General features: G+C 41.4%; 1 protein-coding gene across 1 annotated transcript in view; it reads right to left on the reverse strand.

The window, feature by feature from the left end:
- Window positions 1-5195: 5195 nt before the first annotated feature.
- Window positions 5196-24385, reverse strand: part of kirrel3a (kirre like nephrin family adhesion molecule 3a) — a 100788-nt gene continuing 81598 nt past the window's right edge. Inside the window, exons 7-15 of the mRNA XM_060895880.1 lie at window positions 19082-19230; window positions 18865-18992; window positions 18356-18482; window positions 15517-15617; window positions 11609-11807; window positions 10988-11095; window positions 9915-10024; window positions 9012-9098; window positions 5196-6569 (exon numbers count right to left, since the gene is read on the reverse strand). Of these exons, the coding sequence (XP_060751863.1) occupies window positions 6159-6569; window positions 9012-9098; window positions 9915-10024; window positions 10988-11095; window positions 11609-11807; window positions 15517-15617; window positions 18356-18482; window positions 18865-18992; window positions 19082-19230 (1420 nt within the window). The 3' untranslated portion in view covers window positions 5196-6158. The remainder of the gene's footprint in view (window positions 6570-9011; window positions 9099-9914; window positions 10025-10987; window positions 11096-11608; window positions 11808-15516; window positions 15618-18355; window positions 18483-18864; window positions 18993-19081; window positions 19231-24385) is intronic.

Genomic DNA, 24385 nt, shown 5'->3' on the forward strand with positions numbered 1-24385 from the left:
ACTCCAATATGTTGTTTTTTTGGTCCCTGGAAGTTCACACAGATCCCAATTCCACTTGCCCATTTTTCCTGCTTTCCGACACCTCGACATCATAAGACATACAGATAAATATGATCATAAAAGCAGCAGCTGATCCCTAAGATTAACCTTAACCCTAACCCTAAACTCGTACCTTCATTTGTATTGTAGAAGTTACACAAAAAAAAAAAAAAACGAATCCCGTCTGAATAGGGCTAAAAAAAATTTTTATTACTATTATTATTTAATAGAGATTTAAATGGAAGTAAAAGAATTAGATTTTATTAATTACTACTGAAATCAGTTTAGTATAATCAGTAAATGCTGCACATCTGACATAAGAGCCATAAGTTAACATTAAACTCTGCAGTCAAACGCGCTCAGGTTGCTCACGCATGCCTTCGGAGCGGTTATGATTTATTCTAAATCGGATAAAGCTCAGCGCTAAACCTGTATGTATTTACACAGCTTTGCGGGACAAGTCATAAATTTTGCACTATTCTTCTTGAACCCTGATTCGTTGCAGGGTCACCGCAGGACCAGGAAAGACAGATTGCGGTCCTACATCTGTAATTATTACCGTTACATATTGTTGCTGGGAGGAGAGCACTGATAAGTTCTCGGATAATAATCTCAGCCTACATCATGCCAAGGTCTTTAATCATGAATCACATTCATCACGTTAGAAGTTTAGAGAGAATATCCACTCTCTGGATTTGATTCAAAGTCCGTATGATATATAAAACAGCAGCTCTGCGTACTATAAATCAAGACAAACCAAACAACACCCGATAAACACTACGGATCCGGACGGACAGGATGGATCATAAAGTCGGCAGCTCCAGCTGTGACGTCTAGATATAGATTTTTCGCGTCCTTTTGTGTTTTCAGGTCATAAAATTATTATCTAAGTATCTAAAGTGTATATATATTGTTTCCCAAACTCCTTAAATCGTATATCGAATTCTATTAAGAGGACGACGGAAAATCTTCTCCTTATTATATGTACAGAATTAGTGCCTCTGGTGAAGGTAACGTAGCTAGCACAATTAGCTTGCTTTGCTAATTGTTAGCCGAGCACGCAAGGTTAATCAAAGAACAAACGTGTTTTTGTTTTATTGGGTTTTTTTGGTTATAGAAGCTATCTATAGCTACTGAGGTAAAACTTATCTAATGTTTACTCACTCTCTCTCTCTCACTCATTTTCTACTGCTTATCTGAACTACCACGGGTCACGGGGAGCCTGTGCCTATCTCAGGCGTCATCGGGCATCAAGGCAGGATACACCCTGGACGGAGTGCCAACCCATCGCAGGGCACACACACACACTCTCATTCACTCACACAATCACACACTACAGACAATTTTCCAGAGATGCCAATCAACCTACCGGGGAGGAAACCGGAGTACCCGGAGGAAACCCCCGAGGCACGGGGAGAACATGTAAACTCCACACACACATGGCGGAGGCGGGAATCGAACCCCGACCCTGGAGGTGTGAGGCGAACGTGCTAACCACTAAGCCCCCATCTAGTGTTTACTTCCAAAAAAAAAAAAAAAAAAAAAAAAGCTGCTTTTGTCCTAGCTTCTATTTTACTGCTAGAATGTAAAGGTGTTGTCGAAGCATAGTCAGAAACCATGAAATCATGGCTAGTGTCCAAGTTCAGACATCAGACTCGTTGTTGAGATCTCAACATTCAAGACGAATCCTTAACCAAACCGATAAAAGATCGACGTCGCATCAGAAGTTTGATTCGAGTATCTTGCACTTTCAACAGAAATTAGCTATGACTTGGGTTCGTCTGGGATCCCAACACGTCCATGAGAAGATGTTTGAGAGTGCTGCCAAGAAGACGAGATACCTGTAAATATGTTTTTATTCCCGCACCACAGGTAACCCAACCTGCTATACCTCCTCTAACAGTAAATAAATGATTACAGGGCAGCAGGATACTTTGATGCATCACACATGAAGACTTGCGGAGTTTTGTGAAGGATCTAAAAGATGGATCGTATCGAATCGGAGATCCCGGTGCTCGATGCTCGTTAGCTGCCGGGTCGATTTTGTCAGACGAGCCGTAGTGTGTGAATGCGTGAGTGAATGAGAGTGTGTGTGTGTGTGTGCCCTGCGATGGGTTGGCACTCCGTCCAGGGTGTATCCTGCCTTGATGCCCGATGACGCCTGAGATAGGCACAGGCTCCCCGTGACCCGAGGTAGTTCGGATAAGCGGTAGAAGATGAATGAATGAATCTGAAGTGACACAGAGACACAGTACCACAACGTCTGAGACTGCAGACGTTTCCTAGCAAGTTTAAAATTGTCGATCATTCTGATTTTAGACACGTCTCTGGTTTGTACATCATCCTAGAGTCTTGATTCTCGTGTCGATCTCAGACGCGGTGATACGTTGTTAAACTTCTGTATGTTTTATCGCGGACTTCAGACATCAATGGCATTTTATACGGCGCTATTAAATCTAGCGGAAAAGCCGCCGATCACACTGTGTACCCATTATCTTATACACACTGCTGAAACCGAGTCAGCCAGCTGTGAAACAAAGTTCATTCTCTCTCTCTCTCTCTCTCTCTCTCTTTCTCTCTCTCTCTTTTTCTCATTAGCTCTTTTTTATGTACACAGCAGGATCCAAGAAAACAAGGAAGAGAACATGTTTGTAATTGAGCGATGGTGTATCGTTTAAAGCGCCGAAGCAGAACTGTTCGTAAATAGCACATTTACGTTCGTATGGTAATAAGTTCATTATACTGTACATGATATGAAAAACAAAAATGCGGAGGCAGAGACAATAAGGACGCTAAATATATTTGTTGTGTAATTTATTTATATGGGAATCCGGAAACGCTTTTTATTTCGGCCGGGCGTGGGGTGGGGGGGTGGAGGGTGTTGTGGGCGATAACACCCCCCCCACACACACACTTGCCATTCGTGCCAAAAAGAAACAAAGACTAGCCTTGTTGACTAAACGCAGCACGCTCAACTTCCTATTCATGTTTTCTTTTCTTTGTTCTTTTCTTTTCTTTATTTTGTTCTTTTCTTTTCTTTATTTTGTTCTTTTCTTTTCCACACAGAAGCATCCCGAACGCAGACCCCCGTATAAACGTACTGCTTTATTCAGAAAGCTCAGCGTATCAGGAGTCGATCTGAAGTTTTCTCGGAGCTGTTTTGATCTTATCAGGATGTTTCTGTATTTTTGTTTTATCTGGTTTTTTTCCCCCCGCATCTCAAATGCGATCGCAAACCGAACAAGTTGTTGCCGGGTCTGACCTCTAGAGCCTGAGAGTCTGGTTTCATCTCCCCGCTGTTTCTCATTAATATATGATCATAATCATGGAGTTGAGCATCGTTCCCAATAACACTTCTTATTTATTTATTTATTTATTTATTTATTTATTTATTTATTTATCCTGATCCTACACACTCGCCTATGTTTCCGGGTGAAAAAAAAAAAGAAAGCGTTTTGTATAAATTCAAAAACACCACGATAAATAGGCGCGCACTGTAACCATGACGACGCCCATACGAGTCCTAGCCAGCTGACTCATTCTAGTCGTCTCGGGTTAAATGCCCTCGTGTTACCCGGATGTACGTAGTTTAAAGTGCATCACATCACATCACATCATATCACATCAAACTTGACATGTAGTCATTTTTTTTGATTGCAATTTTGTTTATATTCCACTAAATATTTTCCACTAATAGAACTCAAGAAGAACTTTTTGTTTTTTTTGTTCACAAACAAAAGTCTTGAAAAACCGAAGTTTCGGTCAATCAGAATTTTTAGCTTTTTTTTTTTTTTTTTTTACATTAATTTTTGATTTCCTGAAAGAAACCTGTGGTTGTTTTTATTTGTATTTATTTATTTATTTTTTAAGCTTATGTTCCTGGCATGACGAAGTATATCTCCACGATTCCGAAGCTTGTTTCCAGAAGAGTATCCAAACGTCACCAGACTCTCTCTGCTGCGTGTGGAACTGAGATTAGATATCGGTATTGTACGGAAAAAAATTATGGCAGATAAACTTCTAGAACTTTAGAGATAAACAGGAGCTCGTTTGGTGGATGTTCCAGAATATTCCTCTCTACGAACTGATATGAGGTCCGAGATGTCGTCGTTTAAGGAAATCAAACCGTTTTGTGTTTCGTGAGTAAAACAAATTTATTCTGTACTGTATAATAATAAAGGATGATCGAACCCTGACCTTTCCAACACTAAAATTCCAGAGTAAGGTTTGAAATTGACTCTTAAGTGTCTTTGAGATTCAATCCTTGTTGACTGGACCAAAATGCGACTGTTTTTTTCCTCGCATTGCTATTGCACTTTGTGTGTGTGTGTGTGTGAAATCAATAGAAAGCAGAGTTTGGCGAGTGTCTGTGGTCGTTGTTTCCTCCTGCTCACGACGCAGCCCACGGCGCATCCTTAGAAGCTTCCAGAGAGCGGAGGCGAGTCAAAGAATGTGCTGATTAAGAGTTTCCCCCAACAGCGGCGTTCGTGACCCGACTTTCAATTAAGCGCGTCGAGCGAGAAGAGCTGCCCTTTTAAAGAGCCGCAGCCGCTCGGCAAACACAACGGCGCGCTTCCCATCCAGACGATGCATCATCTTCTGCAATCCATTTAGTTTGGTGATGGATCCAGGACGCTTGAGCCAACCTTTAAAAGCCAAGATGATGGATTAAAACCACGCCGTGATAACTAATTCATGCGAGGATGTTATGAAGGTTTATGAAATCTCCCTAATGCCTTCACGGAGGTTTAATGTATGGAAACAGAGAGACGTAAAAGCCTTAACAAAAGGGATTGATTGAAAGCGGAGAGTCTGTCCAGGTTAATGAAATAACGTCTTCAGGCATGAATATTCAGTGCTGAGAACATTATATATACTGTACATATACGATCGGAGACTCGTGTGCATTAAACCATTTTATGATGTATTAGAACCAAGTCCATGAACTATTCATGGCAAGGCATCAATAAGACATGAGGAGAGTAGGCGGAGTCACCATTTGACCTCCGTACACACACACTTCGGATGTCTATTTACAGAAAACGATCCACATGGCTTTAAACATTTTATAACATTTTGTTCATAATTGTTTTTGTTTTATTGACCATTTTTCTTTTCACCCAGGATTATCTGATCCATCTGATCGCAACCGGATTTCTTACACGCTGTAATTGTTTTTTTTTAAATTACAAATATTCGCCTAGAGGCTGCCAAAAGGAGGCACTTGATGCTCCAAGCGAACGGCATGACACGGTGACGGGCTCGCTTAAAACAGCGGCCATAAAAACACACGTCCGTCTCATATCCCGTGAAGATATATTTATATATAAAAAAAAAAAAGTAGGAGGAAGAAGAAGAAAAGAATCCCATCAATCCATCAAGCTGACAACAGTAGACTCGCACAGGAAGGCGGGATTTACAAGCTCGAATGTAAACAACACACTGTCATCTTTAAAAAAAAAAATACACACTTGGATTAAACGCTTGAGGTCAGTTAAGAAAGTTCACATTGAGTAGGATTAGATTTCACACACCGTCCTTTCCTTTGTCCCCAACCCAGATATGTAAACATCACATGATCTGCATCTGCAATAAAAGTTGCGCTGAAGAACCTAAAGAGAGAAGAGAATATACAATAATCAACTCATTTCAGGGGCGAATCCTTAAGAGAACCGTGGCTACGATCCTGCTACTCGTTTCCGGTTTAAATCCTGACGATGTCCGTGTGTCTGGGTGGGCGGGGCATACACGCTTTCTCCCCTGTCAATCACTCAGCTCGACAGTAATCGATCCCTGACAGGTGATTCTCGTATATTCAGGAAATGCAGGAGAAAACTACTGGAAGAAAATAAACAGCATACAAAAAGACGAATGCGTCCTGATTGTCATGGAACGTTCCGGATCCCCGAAGAAGAAAAAAAAAACGTTTAACGGAATCCTGATTGTCATGAAACAATGAGAACGTTGCTCAGTGTGTCACCGTGAAACGAGCGGATCGGTAAAACGTACAAAACCCCCCCAAAAAACGTTTGTTAGAAAATATACACGTGTTGTACGGCGTCCAAGCAAAAGAGCGTCGAACATCTGAAAGGTTTCTAGTGGACCGTGCGAGTCAATCCTCAGACGTGGGTGAGCATTCGCTTCTGCAGTGGGCGCGTCAGGTCCGAGTTCTGCGATGACGACTGCGAGTGGTGCGTCGAGGACGAAGCCGAGGCCTTGCTCGCTTTGTCGAAGTAACTGCTGGCGCTGCTGTCGCATGGGGCGTCCTGGAAGGATCCGGAATCGCTGAGTTCACGCTCGCACAGCTCGATGGAGCTGGAGCCCATGGCCAGCACGAAGCGGCCACCGTAGTCGTACAGCCGGTGGTTGGGCGCCGCTCCCAGCGTGGAGTAGATGTTAGTGAAGGACATGCCTGTGGGAACTCTCTGTTTCCCCAGAGTCGCCGCTCCAGACGGGTTGCGAACTTCGGCTGACGTCGTGGCATTGTGCTCCTTGAAGGTGTTCACGCTGTAGTAACCATTGGTCGGGTCCTGAAAACACATGAGATGCAAAAACACAATTGAGAAGGAGACATTTTATAATACTGTACTTTTCATTATTATTATTATTATTATTATTATTATTATTATTATTGTTATTATTATTATTATTATTATTATTATTATTATTATTATTATAAAAAAAATTTTAAATCCATTTCTTACATTTTGACGTTTATTTTAAACTCAATTTTAAATTTATATTTAATACAAAAAAAGAAACATTTCACCATAAAAAGATCATAAATTGTACAATAAATCAACATCGAAGAAGCAATTAAATTCAGAAATTGTGATGAATTCAATGAAATTTATTCAATAAAATTCCATTTAAAATATTATCGTTTTTTTCATGCGAATAGAATTTTTAATAGGAAATATTAAATAATTCTAAAAAAAAAAAAAGATGTGTAATAGCTCAGAAATCTGTGCCATCACAAATGAAATTTGGTTAAATATAAATTTTAAATGATATAAATACATTTTAAAAAAAAATATATACAATTCTGGATTTCATTCCATATTTGATCATTTTTCTGATTCAGTCATATAAATTAACTTCAGAAATAATTCATATTTCATTACATGTCAGAAATCGTGTTGTGAGGTCATTTTTTTCACACATCCATGTTACATCCTCTTAAATCCGCCGTCTAGTTTGGAAAGTTTTCATGTTCTGTTGTGCAGATTAGCGTCTGATTAACAACGACGCTGACGTTCACGCCGTCGCAGCTAACCAGCAACACTGTACGCGTCCCACAGCGGGACATCCAAACAGGTTCTTTCAGGCTTTTTTCAGCCCAAAATAAGCTCCATGAAATGATTTGTACACACAAGAAGCCAAGGTCAAGTTGGAGCGGCGCTAATTATACTCGGCGTGACATGAAAATTAGGGAAGAGACTGAGAAGTGGCTCGTGTTAAAAAGATTACATGCTTTAGGGGTGTGAAATAATCGTCTCGCGCATAAACAGTCAAATCTGCTTATCGGCTAATTAAATAGGCCTTGATGACTCGAGGTGGGATTAGAGCTTCAGAAAAAAAAAGATCCTCTCTGTTTGTGTTGGTTTCATAAACAAGGTTTGGTAAAAGAGCTGCATATGATGAGGGATAAACGCAGGAGAGCTTTCATTCTCTACATCAACACATCAACTTTAACATTCACATACAGATTCACTACAGAAAGTTCTGTTAGCAGTCTATCTGTCTATCCGTCCGTCCGTCCGTCGGTCCATCTCATCTATCTATCTATCTATCTATCTATCTATCTATCTATCTATCTATCTATCTGTTTGTCTATCTGTCTACTCTGCCTATCTATCTATCTATCTATCTATCTATCTATCTATCTATCTATCTATCTATCTATCTATCTATTCTGCCCTCTATCTATCTATCTATCTATCTATCTATCTATCTATCTATCTATCTATCTATCTATCTATTCTGCCCTCTATCTATCTATCTATCTATCTATCTATCTATCTATCTATCTATCTGTCTGTCTGTCTGTCTGTCTGTCTGTCTGTCTAGATAGATAGATAGATAGATAGATAGATAGGAGAAATCAAAAAGATAGAGGCGTTTTAAATTTTTTTTTAAAAACAAGCTAACAGAATTAGCATAGACAGTCTCTGAACACTATGCTAACACTTCTGGGCTTTGCGTTGTTTGTTTGTTTGTTTGTTTGTTTGTTTCTCACACAGAGTGATGAATTATGACGGATTTCTCCTCGTGTACATGCTAACTAACGTGTTTACAGTTGAATGCAGTTGAAGTTTTAATGAAGTTAGCTGCCATGAATAAACTCGATGCTAATAAACACGAGACGAAGGAGAAGCACCGGAGGGCCAAGTTCACTCAATTTTTATTATTATTATTGTTATTATTATTGGATTGAAGTGCGAGCGGCTCAAGCCTGTCGTGTGAAGCTTGAAGCACGTGTTAATTAGCTTTCCATTAAAGAGACTGCGTGAGCGTGCGAGCGCCGTGACCCCTGTTAGCCCGATTTAACCAAAAAAAAAAAGGAAAAAGGAATAAAAGAAAAATCGCACTCGTGCTTCACATACACTTTGATTTCAAAATTACTTTTGCAGACAAACGAGGATTTACTTTCAAATATCCAGCGTTTATACTAATACGTTTATCACTGCAGCTGAAATCAAAAAGTTTTATAAGGACAAAGTGAAGCAGCGACTTCTCATGAAAGACAGCAATAAAATGAATTATTAGGAATTTTTTTTTGGTGTTGTGTTAAACTGTGTGCTTCATAGTCATTATTTGTTTGTTTGTTTGTTTGTTTGTTTGTATTGTGTAGCATGTAGCTGGAGAGACGGAGGTGTCGACTCCAGATCTCTCGTGGCGTTTAATCTGGACTCGGATAAACGGCTGTTTAATGAAGACGGACGAGTCACAGAGCAGCTCATCAGCTTCACCTTAATGTGCTGGAACTCCTCCTCTTCTTCCTGTAGAACCTCCAGCTGCTTCAACACAGACTCCTGCTGGAACTCCCCACGCTCCATCTGTAGGAGAAAGGGAGGGGGGTAGAGAGGGGGAGAGGGGGGCAGAAATACCGACAGAGACAGAGAGATAGACAGACAGACAGACAGACAGACAGACAGGTAGATTGAGAGAGGGACAGAGAGGGGACAGAAACACAGACAGACAGACATAGGAGAAACAGGAAGACAGAGGGGGGGGGAGAAACAGAGAAACAGAGATAGAGAGAAATACCAACAGACAGACAGACAGACAGACAGACAGACAGACAGACAGATAGATAGATAGATAGATAGATAGATAGATAGATAGATAGATAGACAGACAGACAGACAGACAGATAGATACATGCAGGAAGACAGGTGAAACAGAGAGAGAGACAGAGGAGAGAGAGAGAGAGAGAGAGAGAGAGAGAGAGAGAGAGAGAGAGAGAGAGAGAGAGAGAGAGAGAGAGAGATAGATAGGCAGGCAGACAGGTGAAACAGAGAGAGAGAGAGAGAGAGAGACAGATAGATAGGCAGGCAGACAGGTGAAACAGAGAGAGAGAGAGAGAGAGAGAGAGAGAGAGAGAGAGAGAGAGAGAGAGACAGACAGACAGACAGACAGACAGAAGATAGAGACATGCAGACAGACAAGCAGGCAGGAAGACAGGTGAAACAGAGAGAGAGAGAGAGAGAGAGAGAGAGAGAGAGTGAGAGTGCAGCACTAATCACACTGTGTTGCAGTATTTTGTTTACTGAAACAGCACTGTGAGCTTTTTAGTTTTTTTTCCTCCAACCGAGCAGATTTTCACAGCAGGAAGCGAATGCTGAGGGAAAAAGGGAACTGGCAGGACTCACCATCATCTGCTTCACGCCCGTGTGCTCCTCCGTCTCCCTCGCCGCGTTATGATCCTTGTGAACGATCTCCACCCGGATGTCATTTTTTGCCGAGACGACCCCTTTGAGACCTGAGAGACAGCGCAGTGATTAGTCAGAGCCGTCATCTCCGAGCCACTGAGCTTCACAAGCACCGGCCTCCCAAATCCCAGCTGAACTTCTAACACTACATCACACAGCTCAACTTAGCCCATTACAGCCGCGTGCCTGCGCTTTCAATTGTTCTCTAAATGGAAGCAAAAAAAAAAAATAATAGGAAAGAAAGAAACGTGTGGGGGAAAAAAGTGAGAAAGGAGAAAGGAGCATGCAAGTGGAGCTTACTTTCAGGCTTAATTGTGCTCGCGAGTTCTCTCTGGCGAGCAGAGAGCGAGACGGGCAGTGAGGACATTACCAGGTGCATGTCTTCTGTGGCACAACAACAAACATGCAAATAAACACCAAGGGTCAGAAAGGGAAGAAAAAAAATTCACCAGGCCTTTATTATTCAGCATCATGCAAGACCGGGGCTGTGTCTCAAATCACACGTGACCTTAAAACATCAAAGAGTACAATTTACACTAAAGATTTATGGAGGAAAAAAAAAAGTTTAACACACTAAATCAGATTTATTTTTAAAACAATTCTTATTAGTTAAATTCTCACTGGTGATAATTCCTTGTTTTTTTTTTTTGCTAATTCAGCTATAAATAAAATCTTCTGTTCAGTCGGAATCAATCCGAGCTGCGAATTGCGCAGGAGAGGAGAGAAAAGAAAAGTGCTGGGAAAAAGTTTTCTTTTTTGGTTCGTAGTGAACAGAACGCGAGGGGTTAATATTTTGCCGTACAGCCCGATTTCAAATCATGCGAAACAAAAAAAAAAAAAGAGAAAGAAAAGAAAAAACCCACAGCGCCTCTCTAAGGACGTGTTCCAAACTGGAGGTGAGGACTAGCTCTGCTTGCTGCTCTCGTTCCTCGGCCATTTATCAGCCAGAGGGAGAGAGAGAGAGAAAGAGAGAGAGATGGAGGAAAAGGAAGGACGGAACCTGGAGCACTTACTCCTCTGCAGGCGAGCGCAGCAGAAAGCCCCCAGGGTCCCCATGAGCACGATGAGCGCCAGGAAAGCTCCCACCGCGACCCCGATGATGACGGCCAAGCGCAGGGACCCTACGGAGGACACAAAGAGCCCAGGGGAGTAATCAGTGAAGGGGGAGGGGGAGGGGGGATGCAGCAAATACTACATCTGAAGTCCATTCGTCACTTGAGACAGAATCGAGGCGAGGTTTTCTTAACGTCAGCCTCAGAGGGACTGTACAGGGAGAGTCGGTCGCTCCTCGTGAGACGAATCTAATAAATGAAAATGGGGCAGCGTTTGAATGAGAAAGCGCCGTCTAATCCCACATAAATATTTCAAAGGGCTCATAAATGCGAACAAAAAAGTGATTTAGGGCAAGTGAAATTAGATTACAAATGAAAGATCGGAAAGTCATTATGGAATTTCGCAGAGTTAAATTGTTGACATTTACCCAAGTAAAGAAGCTTACAGAGGATTCGTTGCCGTCGTACACGAAATAATCAAAGTGGTGTGCTTAATCACTCCGGGACAGAGGTACAGGAATAAATTAAACTCTCTCTCACACACACACACTCACACACACACACACACACTCACACACTCACCTTGCTCCTTGAGCCGAATGATCTCGGTGTCGGAGCCGAAGCTGTTCCAGGCCGTGCAGTTGTAAATGGTCTGGAAGTCGGCGGGGACGATGTTGCTCATGGTCAGAGTGGAGATGACGCCTTCCTCCGTGCTCACCGTCTCCACCGTGTATCTCCCCGACGTTCCAGACTCCAGCACTGTCTCCTTCCACGACCAGGCCTGGAACAGAGATTTGGAGATTTAGGCGTTCTCCTCTGCTATCTTGTAGACATTGCATTCTAAAGGCATTATAGACACTATATGAAGCACAGGCACTAGATATGATGTATTATAGACACTATATGAAACCAAGGCACTAGATATAAGGTATTATAGACACTATATGAAGCACAGGCACTAGATATGATGTATTATAGACACTATATGAAACCAAGGCACTAGATATAAGGTATTATAGACACTATATGAAGCCCAGAGACTAGATATGAGGTATTATAGACACTATATCAAGCCCAGACACTATATATGAGGTATTATAGACAATATATAAAGCACAGGCACTAGATATGAGGTATTATATACACTATTTGAAGCACAGACACTATATATGATGTATTATAGACACTATATGAAACCAAGGCACTATATATGATGTATTATAGACACTATTTGAAGCACAGACACTATATGATCCTTATTGTTCTCATTGTCTTGTGTATTTAACTGTGCCGCGTTGCTTTGGGCAGCGCGGCATCTACTGTGGTTTGTCCTGTCTTTTGTCTGCGTGATGTTTCGTGTTTTCAGTTATTAAACCCTGTTTTGATTTATGCTATCCTGCATTTGGGTCCGCTCTGTTTCGTGATCATGACAATATGAAGCACAGACACTAGATATGAGGTATTATGTACACTATTTGAAGCACAGACACTGTATATGAGGTATTATAGACACTATATGAAGCACAGGCACTAGATATGAGGTATTATAGACACTATATGAAGCACAGGCACTAGATATGAGGTATTATAGACACTATTTGAAGGACAGACACTATATATGAGGTATTATATACACTATATGAAGCACAGACACTATATATGAGGTATTATAGACACTATTTGAAGCACAGACACTAGATATGAGGTATTATATACACTATTTGAAGCACAGACACTGTATATGAGGTATTATAGACACTATATGAAGCACAGGCACTAGATATGAGGTATTATAGACACTATATGAAGCACAGGCACTAGATATGAGGTATTATATACACTATTTGAAGCACAGACACTATATATGATGTATTATAGACACTATTTGAAGCACAGACACTATATATGAGGTATTATAGACACTATTTGAGCAGAGACACTAGATATGAGGTATTATAGACACTATTTGAAGCACAGACACTATATGAGGTATTATAGACACTATATGAGTGTCTATAATACCACAGACACTATATGAGGTATTATAGACACTATATGAGTAACGGACAGAAGATCTATATATATAGAAGATATATTTTAATTTGAAGGCATTAAATGGTTCATTAGATTTCACTTTCATTTCACATGCTGTACAAAGCAGATAAAGAACATTCCCACAATCCTCCTGCTATGATTATAAACGTGCTATAAACTCCCAGAGGACAACAAATAACATGTTGTTAAATATTACCTGTGAGGGACTAAACTCTAAAGTGCACATGGAATAGGAGTGAAAGCGAGCGATTTGGTGTGTGAAGTCTCAGGAGGGCAAAAAGGCGAGGAGTTATTTTAACACCCTGTCCCCCGCAGCTACACGTTAGCACAGCTAGCCTGAACATACAGTATATATATATATATATATATATATATATATATATATATATATACAAACGCTAGCAGCAACCACTTTCCCCTCAATATCAACACCTTTGTTTACTTACATTAGTTTAAAAAAAAAAAAAAGAAAGAAAAGAACGAAATGTAATTTTTTAGTCTTTGGATTTTCTGGTGTTCTTGATGCCCACACGCTGAACAGGCCTCAAGAGACGAAACACACATTTCCTTTAAGCCCCATTAGTCTCGGATGATAAAGTCGGCCACGCTTCAGAGCGCCGTGTGTGATATCTCCAGCCATCATCCGGCTTTATTTTGCACAAAAAAATAACAAAAATTTAAATACAGCCTTTTTTTTTTCTGTGCAACAAACATACGGAAAGATTTAATAAAGGAGAACAAATTTATTAAGCTTTTACGTTTTTCTCTCTCTTTTTATTCTTCCTCGTTACTTTTGCTGGTAGGAATATTCCGGAAAACAAAGACGATCCAACATGGGGACTGATCAAAAGAAAAGAATGTTACCGTAGCATATAGCTTTCAGCTAGCCTTGTGATTGTGTTTAGATTTATTTATTTATTTATTTTATTTTATTTTATTTATTTATTTTATTTTTGTTAGATAGAGAGAAAAAGGGTGAGATTGTGTTGTTGCTTTGTATTAAACAGAGAGATAGTTTGGCATTTCAGTGATATTTCAGTCCAATATTTTATTTCCCCGAAAGGCAAAATGAATAAATAAAGAAATATATTAAAATAATAATAATAATAATAATAAAACAAACAAACAAAAGATCTATCTTTTTTTCCTCTTTTGTTTACATTCTGATAAACTGGGGATTCATCTGAGATGGAGGAATGAAGGAAAGTAAGTAAGCAAGGAAAAAAAAATAATGAATAAGTAAATTAATAAAAACTTAAAACTTTCTTCTTGCAAGTATTTTATGCTTCATTCCTTCCTTCCTTTCTTTCTTTCTTTCCATCTAGAAAATGTTTGTCCTTTATCTCTCTCTCCCAATCATCCGTACATTCCGTTTTTCCAGCAAGTTTTTTCCTTCCTTCACAACTTCCAGGAAGAATTAATTCCTTCCTTTCTTCCTCCCTCCCTTCTTTCCTACGTTTGTTACAGAAAGCATATTTTTCCTTACTTCATCACTTCCAGGAAGATGGGGGGGTCAGTCAGTCTGTCTGTCTGTGAGTCCGTCTGTCCGTCTGTTAGTCGGTCCGTCTGTCTGTCTGTGAGTCCGTCTGTCCGTCGGTCCGTCTGTCTGTCTGTGAGTCCGTCTGTCTGTCTGTGAGTCAGTCAGTCTGTCTGTCTGTGAGTCCATCAGTCTGTCTGTTAGTCGGTCCGTCTGTCTGTGAGTCCGTATGTCTGTCTGTGTCTTCCTTCCTGACTGAGTGAAAATATTTGTCATTCAACTCTTACTCCTTTCCTGCTTCCCATTCTTCCTTCCCTTTCCTTTCCTTCACCTCTTCCAGGAATAATTAATTGTTTCCTTTCTTCCTCCCTTTTTTCCTCCCTTCATTACAGTAAAAATAATTTTCCTGTCTTCCTCTCTTCCAGGAAGGAGAGAGATATTGAGGGAATCAGTCAGTCACTCATTCAGTCTGTCTGTCTTCCTGTCTTACTTTCTAACTGAAAGTCTTTGTCCTTTGTCTCTAACTCCGTTGCTGCCTTCCAGTCTTCCTTTATTTCCTTCCTTCCACCGAGTATTTATCCTTCCTTTACCACTTCCAGGAAGAATGAATGAACGAATGAACTCCTTCATTCCTAACAAACAAACAAATACTTGTCCTTCATCCCTCCCTCCCTTTCTCCTTTCTTTCTTTCTTTCTTTCTTTCTTTCTTTCTTTCTTTCTTTCTTTCTTTCTTTCTTTCTCTTTCCTTCCTCTCTCCTTCTCACTCTCTATGAATTTCTCCTTCCTTCCACCCTCCTTCTCTTCCGAGCTCATATCAGAGGAGGTTGTTGTTAAACACACCGTCGTGTCACTCTCATGCTCTCGGTTTAATAATCACAACATGAAGGAACAGAAGCTTCTGCTCAGGAGAGAGAGAGAGAGAGAAAGAGAGAGAGAGAGATGAAGAACAGCACTCACGATGCGATCCGGAGGAGGAGTGCTGCGGATGAAGCACTTGATCTGTCCTTTCTCTCCGTACAGAGCCTGCTGCGTCTGGGTGCTGGAGATAGTGGGAGGGCCTGAAAGCGGGCATGACAATCAGTCTGTGTGACACACACACACACACACACACACACACACAGCCTGCAGGAACACCTCCACACCTCATACATTCACAGCATTTATTCTCTTTATTTCTCCAGGTTGAGTGTTTAGGGGTCAGTTAGTACATTAGAGTCATTCTGAAAATAAATAATCAGATTAAAATAAATAATAATAAATAAATAAATAAAAGTCTGAAGTGTCAAATCGGTGTAGTACAAAACTATTATTAAATATAAAACAAAATAGATGTATTTTTTTAAATCCATGACAAAACGACACCGGCGACTCTTTCTATAAACTTTTAATAAATACCTCCGTAATGAAAACTTCACCGTATCAGAGATTCCAAACGACTCGTACGTTCAGAGTCGGAATGAGCCGTTACTATAGAAACAGTTCTTATAGATGGTTTGCTCAGGTTAGTGTTTTAAATCCCAGTTCTTCCAGACTGCAACCGCTGGGTCAATGCCGGGATGTGTGTGTTTTTTTTTTATTCTCCCAAATGTATAAAAATGTAAATTCAGAAGTCATTATGCACCTCTGAGATCAGCAGATTTTACATTTTAATTGGATTAGAATCTGCACACACACACACACACACACACACACACACACACGTTGGTGAGCTCCCACAGAGCCCTACTCTGCTCTGTTCGCTTGCAGAAAAAAAGTGTGAAACAAATGTTCGTCCTCCTCCCCTTCTTAATTACACACGGCGACGGAGACGGCAGGGAGCCATGAGGCCCTTTTCAGGAGCGGCGCTGCGTTCCGATTGACTCCACGCTACGGGAGCCGAACCGGATCAGACCGGGGGATCGGTGCCGTGAAGGAGCGCTATAATTAGACGGCTTTATCTACGTCAGATAACCGAGCGAGAGAGAGAGAGAGAGAGAGAGAGAGAGAGAGAGAGAGAGAGATTTATTGCTTATGGAGAGCAAACAGGATGTCGTGTCTTTTTCTCTCCTGTACACACCGAGACACAAAATAATAACAGTCCATCCTTTTATATACAGTACATCCTGCTCTTCTTATACACAGAAAGAAAGGATGGGAAAAAAAGAAGAGTATTAAAGGAGAGAATAATCCAGATTTCTGAATCTGAGCCCATGCTGTCTGACAGTGTTTCTCTTCATTCTAGGGGTTAACAGCTAAAAGACTGCAATTGATCTGCTGCTGCACTTCAGGCCACACACACACACACACACACACACACACACAGATTATTAAAACTCTATTGAGCTAATAAAGTGATTATTTCTTTCCGTGTGTGTGTGTGTGTGTGTGTGTGTGTGTGTGTGTGTGAGAGGATATTTAACATACTGAAGTCTAGGTTGTGTGATAGAACCGAACGTGTGGACTGATCCGGCTCCTCAGACACTACACATGGGATGCAGGGATCAGAGACCAGATAAAGAATTCATAAAGCATTAAAGCGACTTATTGGCTCGCTGAGGCAGAGTCCAGGTTATTGCCGGACCTTGAGGGCACCGGGCTTTCCGTGGAAACGGAAACCATCCCAGCTAGCATCCTGCGCCACAAGCCTTTTCCTTCTGATTGAATAAGCAGAGCCGTACGTGACGCTTGAATGAGCGTAAAACCTGCCCTCAAGCAAAGCGTCAACAAAACAATGGTTTTTATTACTTTTTTTTTTCCCGAACCGGTAGAAGCTCCATCACAGGCACCGTCATCACGCAGAGGTTCACGGGTCACGAACAAACGGAATAATCCATACTTTCTGATCGATCGCTTCGTCGTCCTCGGGGCACGTTGCACGACTCCGTGAGAATTTTGCTTATCGTTTATTGATTACTTCAAAGGAAGGATGGAATTCAGGGCAGACTCCAGAGATCGGGGCGGAGATTTTGGCCGGTGGGTTTTTCTGCTAAAACATCGTACTGCATCATGTTTGTACAGTATGTGTGTATCAGTGTGTAGACAAAGTAATTCCAATCCAAATTCCAATTCAAATTCTAGTTCACATTCTTATCCATATTGTATTCCAGTTTCAATCCTAATTCAAATTCAAAGTCAAAATCTAGTGCAAATTCGAATTCGAATTCGAATCCTGACTTCTATTTGAATTCATTCATTCATCTTCTACCGCTTATCCGAACTACCTCGGGTCACGAGGAGCCTGTGCCTATCTCAGGCGTCATCGGGCATCAAGGCAGGATACACCCTGGACGGAGTGCCAACCCATCACAGGGCACACACACACACACACTCTCATTCACTCACGTAATCACACACTACGGACAATTTTCCAGAGATGCCAATCAACCTACCATGTATGTCTTTGGACCGGGGGAGGAAACCGGAGTACCCGGAGGAAACCCCCGAGGCACGGGGAGAACATGCAAACTCCACACACACAAGGCGGAGGCAGGAATCGAACCCCCAACCCTGGAGGTGTGAGGCGAACGTGCTAACCACTAAGCCACCGTGCCCCCCCTCAGAAAGAATTTAAAAAAATGAAAATATATTTACACTAATAATTATAGAATTTTTGTAATTTATTAAACCATCCACAGTCTCCAGTGTCTCTTCACCATGAGACACTGGAGACTGTGGATGGTTTAATAAATTACAAAAATTCTATAATTCTATAAGCTGCTGTAGGAATCTAATCTCCATCTCCTGACCAATCAGAATGCAGTATTCAGAACACAGCACACTTAAGCAGTAGTGAACTTGCTGGATGGAACTGATTTACCGTTGACGGTCAGAATCACCACCTTCTCCCCGACTCCGACTCGAGGAACCACGGCCCGGCAGACGTACTTCCCAGCGTCCTCCTGTTTCACTGCCCTCAACGTCAGCGTGTTCTCGTTGCTAAGCACCTGCACGGAAAGCGTCACATTATACTGTAAGGTTGACGCTTTTAACACGTTTCTCTCATCAGTGTCGTAATTCATCGGGAATTAAAAAAAACGTACGCGTGCTCCGACATCCGTAAATAGAACGCGCGGGATACGCTAACATATGGCACACATGCTGCTGAAACTGTAACTGTAAGGAGTAAGTGATTGTACTGAACATGTTGGGGGGTGGGGAGATGGGGAGGAGGTGATGGTCATGTTGATTGAGCATTTGCGATTGCACCGTATTTTTTTTAAAACTTGCTAATTGCCGTTTTAAGAAGAGTTACGGCACCTATTTATAACGGCGCTGAAGTTTAATTAAGCTTAATTGTTTCATTATGTGGTGATGGAGTGAGCGTACCACGCCGTGGCCACGTTTCATCCACACGATGGTGAGCGAGGGATTTCCCATCCAGGCGCAGTTAAAGACGGCGTCCGAGCCCAAATCCACCTGCAGAGACTGAGGTTCGGATGCCAGACGAGGCCCGACTGTACACAAGTCACAGCACAGCAACGAGTCACGTCAGATATTAAGACTGTTAAGCGTGTTTAAGCTCGTTAAGCTCGCGACGACTCACAGTAGACGTCGACGTTGCGGCTGATGTTGGTGCTCCCGAGCGCGTTGGTGACCTCACAGGAAACTGGCTCGTTGAAGAACGAGTGATCCACGGCCACCTCGTACGTCTCTCCGACGGCGTCCCGGATCAGTGTGCCGCCTTTAGCCCATCTGTTGTGAAGAAAAAAAACTCTTAAGTACACATCAAAGACGCTAGCTTCTTTTTTTCCCCATCAGATCCAAATGTCTGATGTAGATATCAACAAAGCACAGGGAGAATAATTTAGCAGCCATCATGAGATTCTTGTGCACCGGCACTGCTATTCTGTCACTCACACACACACACACACACACACACACACACACACACACACGCACGCACACACGCACACACACAGTGGGCTCTTTGTTGAAGCAGAAAGAGATTTCAGCAGGACGTTCGAGTCTAACGGCTCATATTTCAGAATCACAATCACAATCAGAACACTTTATTAATCTCTTGAGGAAAACTGGGCTAAAAAGAAACAACAATTCTGTCCCTGACCAATTTTCTCCCCAATGGTACGGCAGCTGGTCAATGAGACGAGTCTGTTAAAGCGAAGTTCCGGCAACTTTACAATCTGCTGCTCCTGCTGTATCACATGGACGCGGAACACAATCACACTATAACGTCAAACTATAAAATAACCTTTAAATGAAAGCTTGTAGCTTTTTTAGCTGCACTTTGACACCAATCCCCAAAAAAAAAAAAAAAAATCAAACGTATTGTCTAATACACTTGCTAGCGCCCCCTTTAGGATTACATGCAAAATGTGCAAAAAAAACTTCTTCCGGCGCGTAAACAAATTCATCTCCAGATATCAGAACGACCCGAATAACGAGCTGTCAATCAACTGCTACTAAACCGAAAGAAAATGCCGAACATTAAAACAGCCACAGATTTGCATATACATTAAAAATTAGCATCGAACAAAAACGAAGCTCAGGCACGAATTACTGTACAACCTTCATTTCGAGATCAAAAGGTTTGTTTTCTTCAGATCTTCTTAGCAAGAATTCAATTTCCTCTTTAAGATATCTGCGTGAAGCTTTTCCGAACGGTGCTAACACACACACACACACACACACACACAAAGAAACTAAACAAATGTCAGAAAACGATTACACGCGCCTTTGACATTTTAAACGCACTGCCACTTTTCCTTTAATCAAATCCGACTCGGTGTTACAGAACACACGCGATACAAGAGGCTCAAATCCCGACCGAGTAGCAACTACACGTGTAGGCTACGTTTCTGCGTCTGCTAAAGCATGAGGCGTCGTTCGGGGAAGTAAACATGGTTTCCTTGTCTAAACGAAAGCATCTGCAAACCTTCAAACTAGTCTTCAGTGCAGAAGAAAAGAAATGATTGTGTTCTGGAAAAGTCTGATGCTCCCCCATTGCTTCATTTCTGCCACGTTATATCCCCGAGGTTCCACATGCCAAAATAAGCCCTCAGATGAGGTGAGGCGAGGTGACACCCGGCGAGGCGAGGCGAGGCGAGGCGAGGCCCACACACTGCACGTGTCACCCTGATCGTGTCGGGCTTCGATACATTTTTTTCTATTCTTCACGCTTCTGAGGTGAGAAACGATGAAACAAGGGACAGGAAATTTCACAAGATTTTGTCAAGGGAAAAAAAAAAATCCTCATTTACAGTACACGTTTATGCTGCACCATAAAAATACACCTATGTAATATAAAGTGCTGCAAAAACAGCTGCAGCGAGACAGCGATGCAAATTCTAGGCATTTTTTTTTTTTTTAATCTATACTTTAGATTTAGTATGAAGCCAAATATATATTTAAATAAAAAATTATTTAAAAATGATTAGAATAAATCATAAAAATATATTACTATTAAAAAAAACTGTTTGGTAAACTATTGTTTAAAATTCGTTCATTCACTCATCTTCTACCGCTTATCCGAACTACCTCGGGTCACGGGGAGCCTGTGCCTATCTCAGGCGTCATCGGGCATCAAGGCAGGATACACCCTGGACGGAGTGCCAACCCATCACAGGGCACACACACACTCTCATTCACTCACGCACTCACACACTACGGACAATTTTCCAGAGATGCCAATCAACCTACCATGCATGTCTTTGGACCGGGGGAGGAAACCGGAGTACCTGGAGGAAACCCCCGAGGCACGGGGAGAACATGCAAACTCCACACACACAAGGTGGAGGCGGGAATCGAACCCCCAACCCTGGAGGTGTGAGGCGAACGTGTTAACCACTAAGCCACCGTGCCCCCCCCAATTGTTTAAAATTAGTTAATAAAATACTTCCTCAATATTTGAATATTATATTTAGTATTTTATTCACTTTTATTCATTTTTCTATCTTGATTTAAAAAAAAAACATGACAATAATATTTTCATCTAACTTTTTTTTTCATCTATATATTAAACTATATTAAAATATTATAAAGTACATTAGGAAGTATTTGCATGAATTGCTATTTATATTTATTATATTATTATTATTATTATTATTATTATTATTATTATTATTATTATTGTGTTTAAATATGAAATCTTTATCATTTATAATATCTGACCCTTACGAAACAGAGCGAGTCATGTGACCGAGTGTCGTTCCCACTTTTCCCCATTAGAACCTGAGCTCGTTCATCCTCTCCATTTGCTTCAGATTCTGTCTTTTGTTCCTGTGGATTGAATCCAGATGCATTGTTAGGAGACAGCTTTCATTTTCCTGCTGAGATTGAGGGAGAGGTTAAACCTGTCGGCCTCTACGTTCTGTGCTGGAGAGAAAGAACTTCTGAGCAATTTATACCGATTACACACACAGCTGAGCAGCCTGTCTGTCTGTCTGTCTGTCTGTCTGTCTGCCTCCCTGTCTGTGTTACTCTCTCTCTCTATGTCCATCTGTCTGTCTCTCTGTCTGTCTAGCTATGTATGTCTATCTTTTTCTATGTCTCTGTCTGCCTTTCTTTCTCTCTATCTATAGCCCTATTCGGATGGGATTAGTTTTATGTGGGGACGTGGAGTAATGCAATTTTACCTCAGGACGTCTGTAATATAAATTGGCCAATTCGCACGGGACAAGACATCTCAAAACTAAACTAGCAGAAGTAGGAGGGGTAACTCGCTTTACGTACCACAGTAACCTCCTTGTCGTCATGTGCGTATGACGTTGCTTCCTGTTATCAAGCGCGCAAACAGACAACATGGTGCCTCCATGCTTGCAAAACGCACCAAAAACTACTTTTAAACAGGAAATGAGGGAATTTTACCGTGCATATTTACAGCGGGTCTATTCTGACGGGATTAGTATTACCTGAGGTCATTTTTCCGGACCTTTTTACAGAAGGTAAAAGTCGCCGTAATCTTTACTGACATTGTCCGTAATGATTACCGAGATGGCACATTCGGTAATCTCTAACATTGACTACATTAATGCTGGCTCACTAAGTTACATACTTAAGATCCCATGAGTTTAAATCATTGTTCAAAGTTACAATGAAAAAGTGTCAAAGGTTTTGTTTTTTTTGTTATTGTTGTTTTTTTAAATGCAAAAGATAAGGAAAGAAGTGCTAGTTGAAGTGTTTCCTGAATAAGTAGGTCTTCAACCGTCGCTTGAAAATAACCAGTGACTCAGCTGTCCGGACCTCTAGGGGAAGTTCGTTCCACCACCTTGGTGCCAGAACAGAGAAGAGTCTTGTAGTATACTTACCTCTTTACATACATTATGTCTGTCTGTCTACTGTATATCTCTGTCTTTTGTCTGTCTGTCTGACTTTCGTTCTCTCTCGCTGTCTCTCTTTATGCCTCTGTCTGCCTGTCTGTCTTTCTGTCTGTCTCTTTCTCTATGTCTGTCTCGCTATCTATGTCTTTGTCTATCTCTCTGTCTGTCTCACACTGTCTGGCTGTCTCTCTCTCGGTCAATTTTACTTTATGCCTCTATCTGCCTGTCTGTCTGTCTTTCTGTCTGTCTCTTTCTGTATGTCACTCTGTCTGTCTCGCTATCTATGTCTTTGTCTGTCTCTCTATCTGTCTCACACTGTCTGGCTGTCTCTCTCTCTCGGTCTCTTTTCCTTTATGCCTCTATCTGCCTGTCTGTCTGTCTGTCTCTTTCTCTATGTCTCTCTGTCTGTCTCGCTATCTATGTCTTTGTCTGTCTCTCTTTCTGTCTCACATTGTCTGGCTGTCTCTCCCTCTCTGTCTCTTTTACTTTATGTCTCTGTCTGTCTGTCTGTCTGTCTGTCTCTCTTTCTTTATGTCTCTGTCTGCCTGTCTGTCTATCTTTTTCTCTGTTTGCCGTTCTCTCTGCCTGTCTGTCTCTCCCTGTGTGTCTGTCTATCTGTCACTCTGAGACTAACGCACACATCCTCCACTGGAACTAAAACCTTGTACCAACCCGAGCATCAGTGCATCAACACTAAAGCGCTGTTAGCAAACTGCATTGTTTCCTATAATCACGCTAACGCATCGCTAATCTCCATAAACACCGACTCTGAAAGGCGCGACGCCGCAGCACGCAATTCAAACCCCTTCAAATATTTATGTAAGCAAAAACGTGCATGAATATCACATCGGTTAGTGAAGGGAATCTTTCCTCCATCCTTGTTTTTCCTTTTCCGCTCTCTAATCCCTTTGTGCTCACGACGTCCCAGAAGCGTTTCGCCCGCCATCAATAATTTATTTTGTCTCTCTGCCGTAATTAAATAGAAGGAGTCGGTTTATTATATTATTAAAGCCGTGTTTAAGCAGGATGTGAATTATTCCGGAGACGAGGGAGTTGAAGGACGGATACTGGATGTCACATGGGTTCTGTGCTGCATGACACGTCATCCACTTATCCTTCCTTCCGTCCATGACTTCATTTCTAACCATAACTCTTTCTTACAGATTATATTATTAAACAAGACGAAACAGAGTCTCAGACTGATGGGATTCTCAGTGCGTGACGGAGTGAAGCAGTATCTATGGATCCATCGGCTGAGACGTCAATGCACTTCAGTGAGTCTGGATAAAATCGTCTGTCCGATGCCATAAATGTAAATAAAAAAAAAATGGAAGCTACTTAATAAAAATGATTTCAGACATCTGACCTTGCGGTGACTTTTTCCTGTTTGGCTCAAGGATAATTCCAGTTAATAAATACCCCAAACATTCATATCGCCAGAACCGGAGTCTCAAACAGGTCTGTGAACGATCCCAACTTGAGGCAAATTCTCTCTAAATATATTACAAAACGGGTCACCAGACATCCTCTAACGATTTAGTGCTATATTCTTTAGATTTCTTTTAATCAGA

Source organism: Tachysurus vachellii, chromosome 20 (assembly GCF_030014155.1).
Source record: "Tachysurus vachellii isolate PV-2020 chromosome 20, HZAU_Pvac_v1, whole genome shotgun sequence".
In the NCBI taxonomy this organism is placed as follows: Eukaryota; Metazoa; Chordata; class Actinopteri; order Siluriformes; family Bagridae; genus Tachysurus; species Tachysurus vachellii.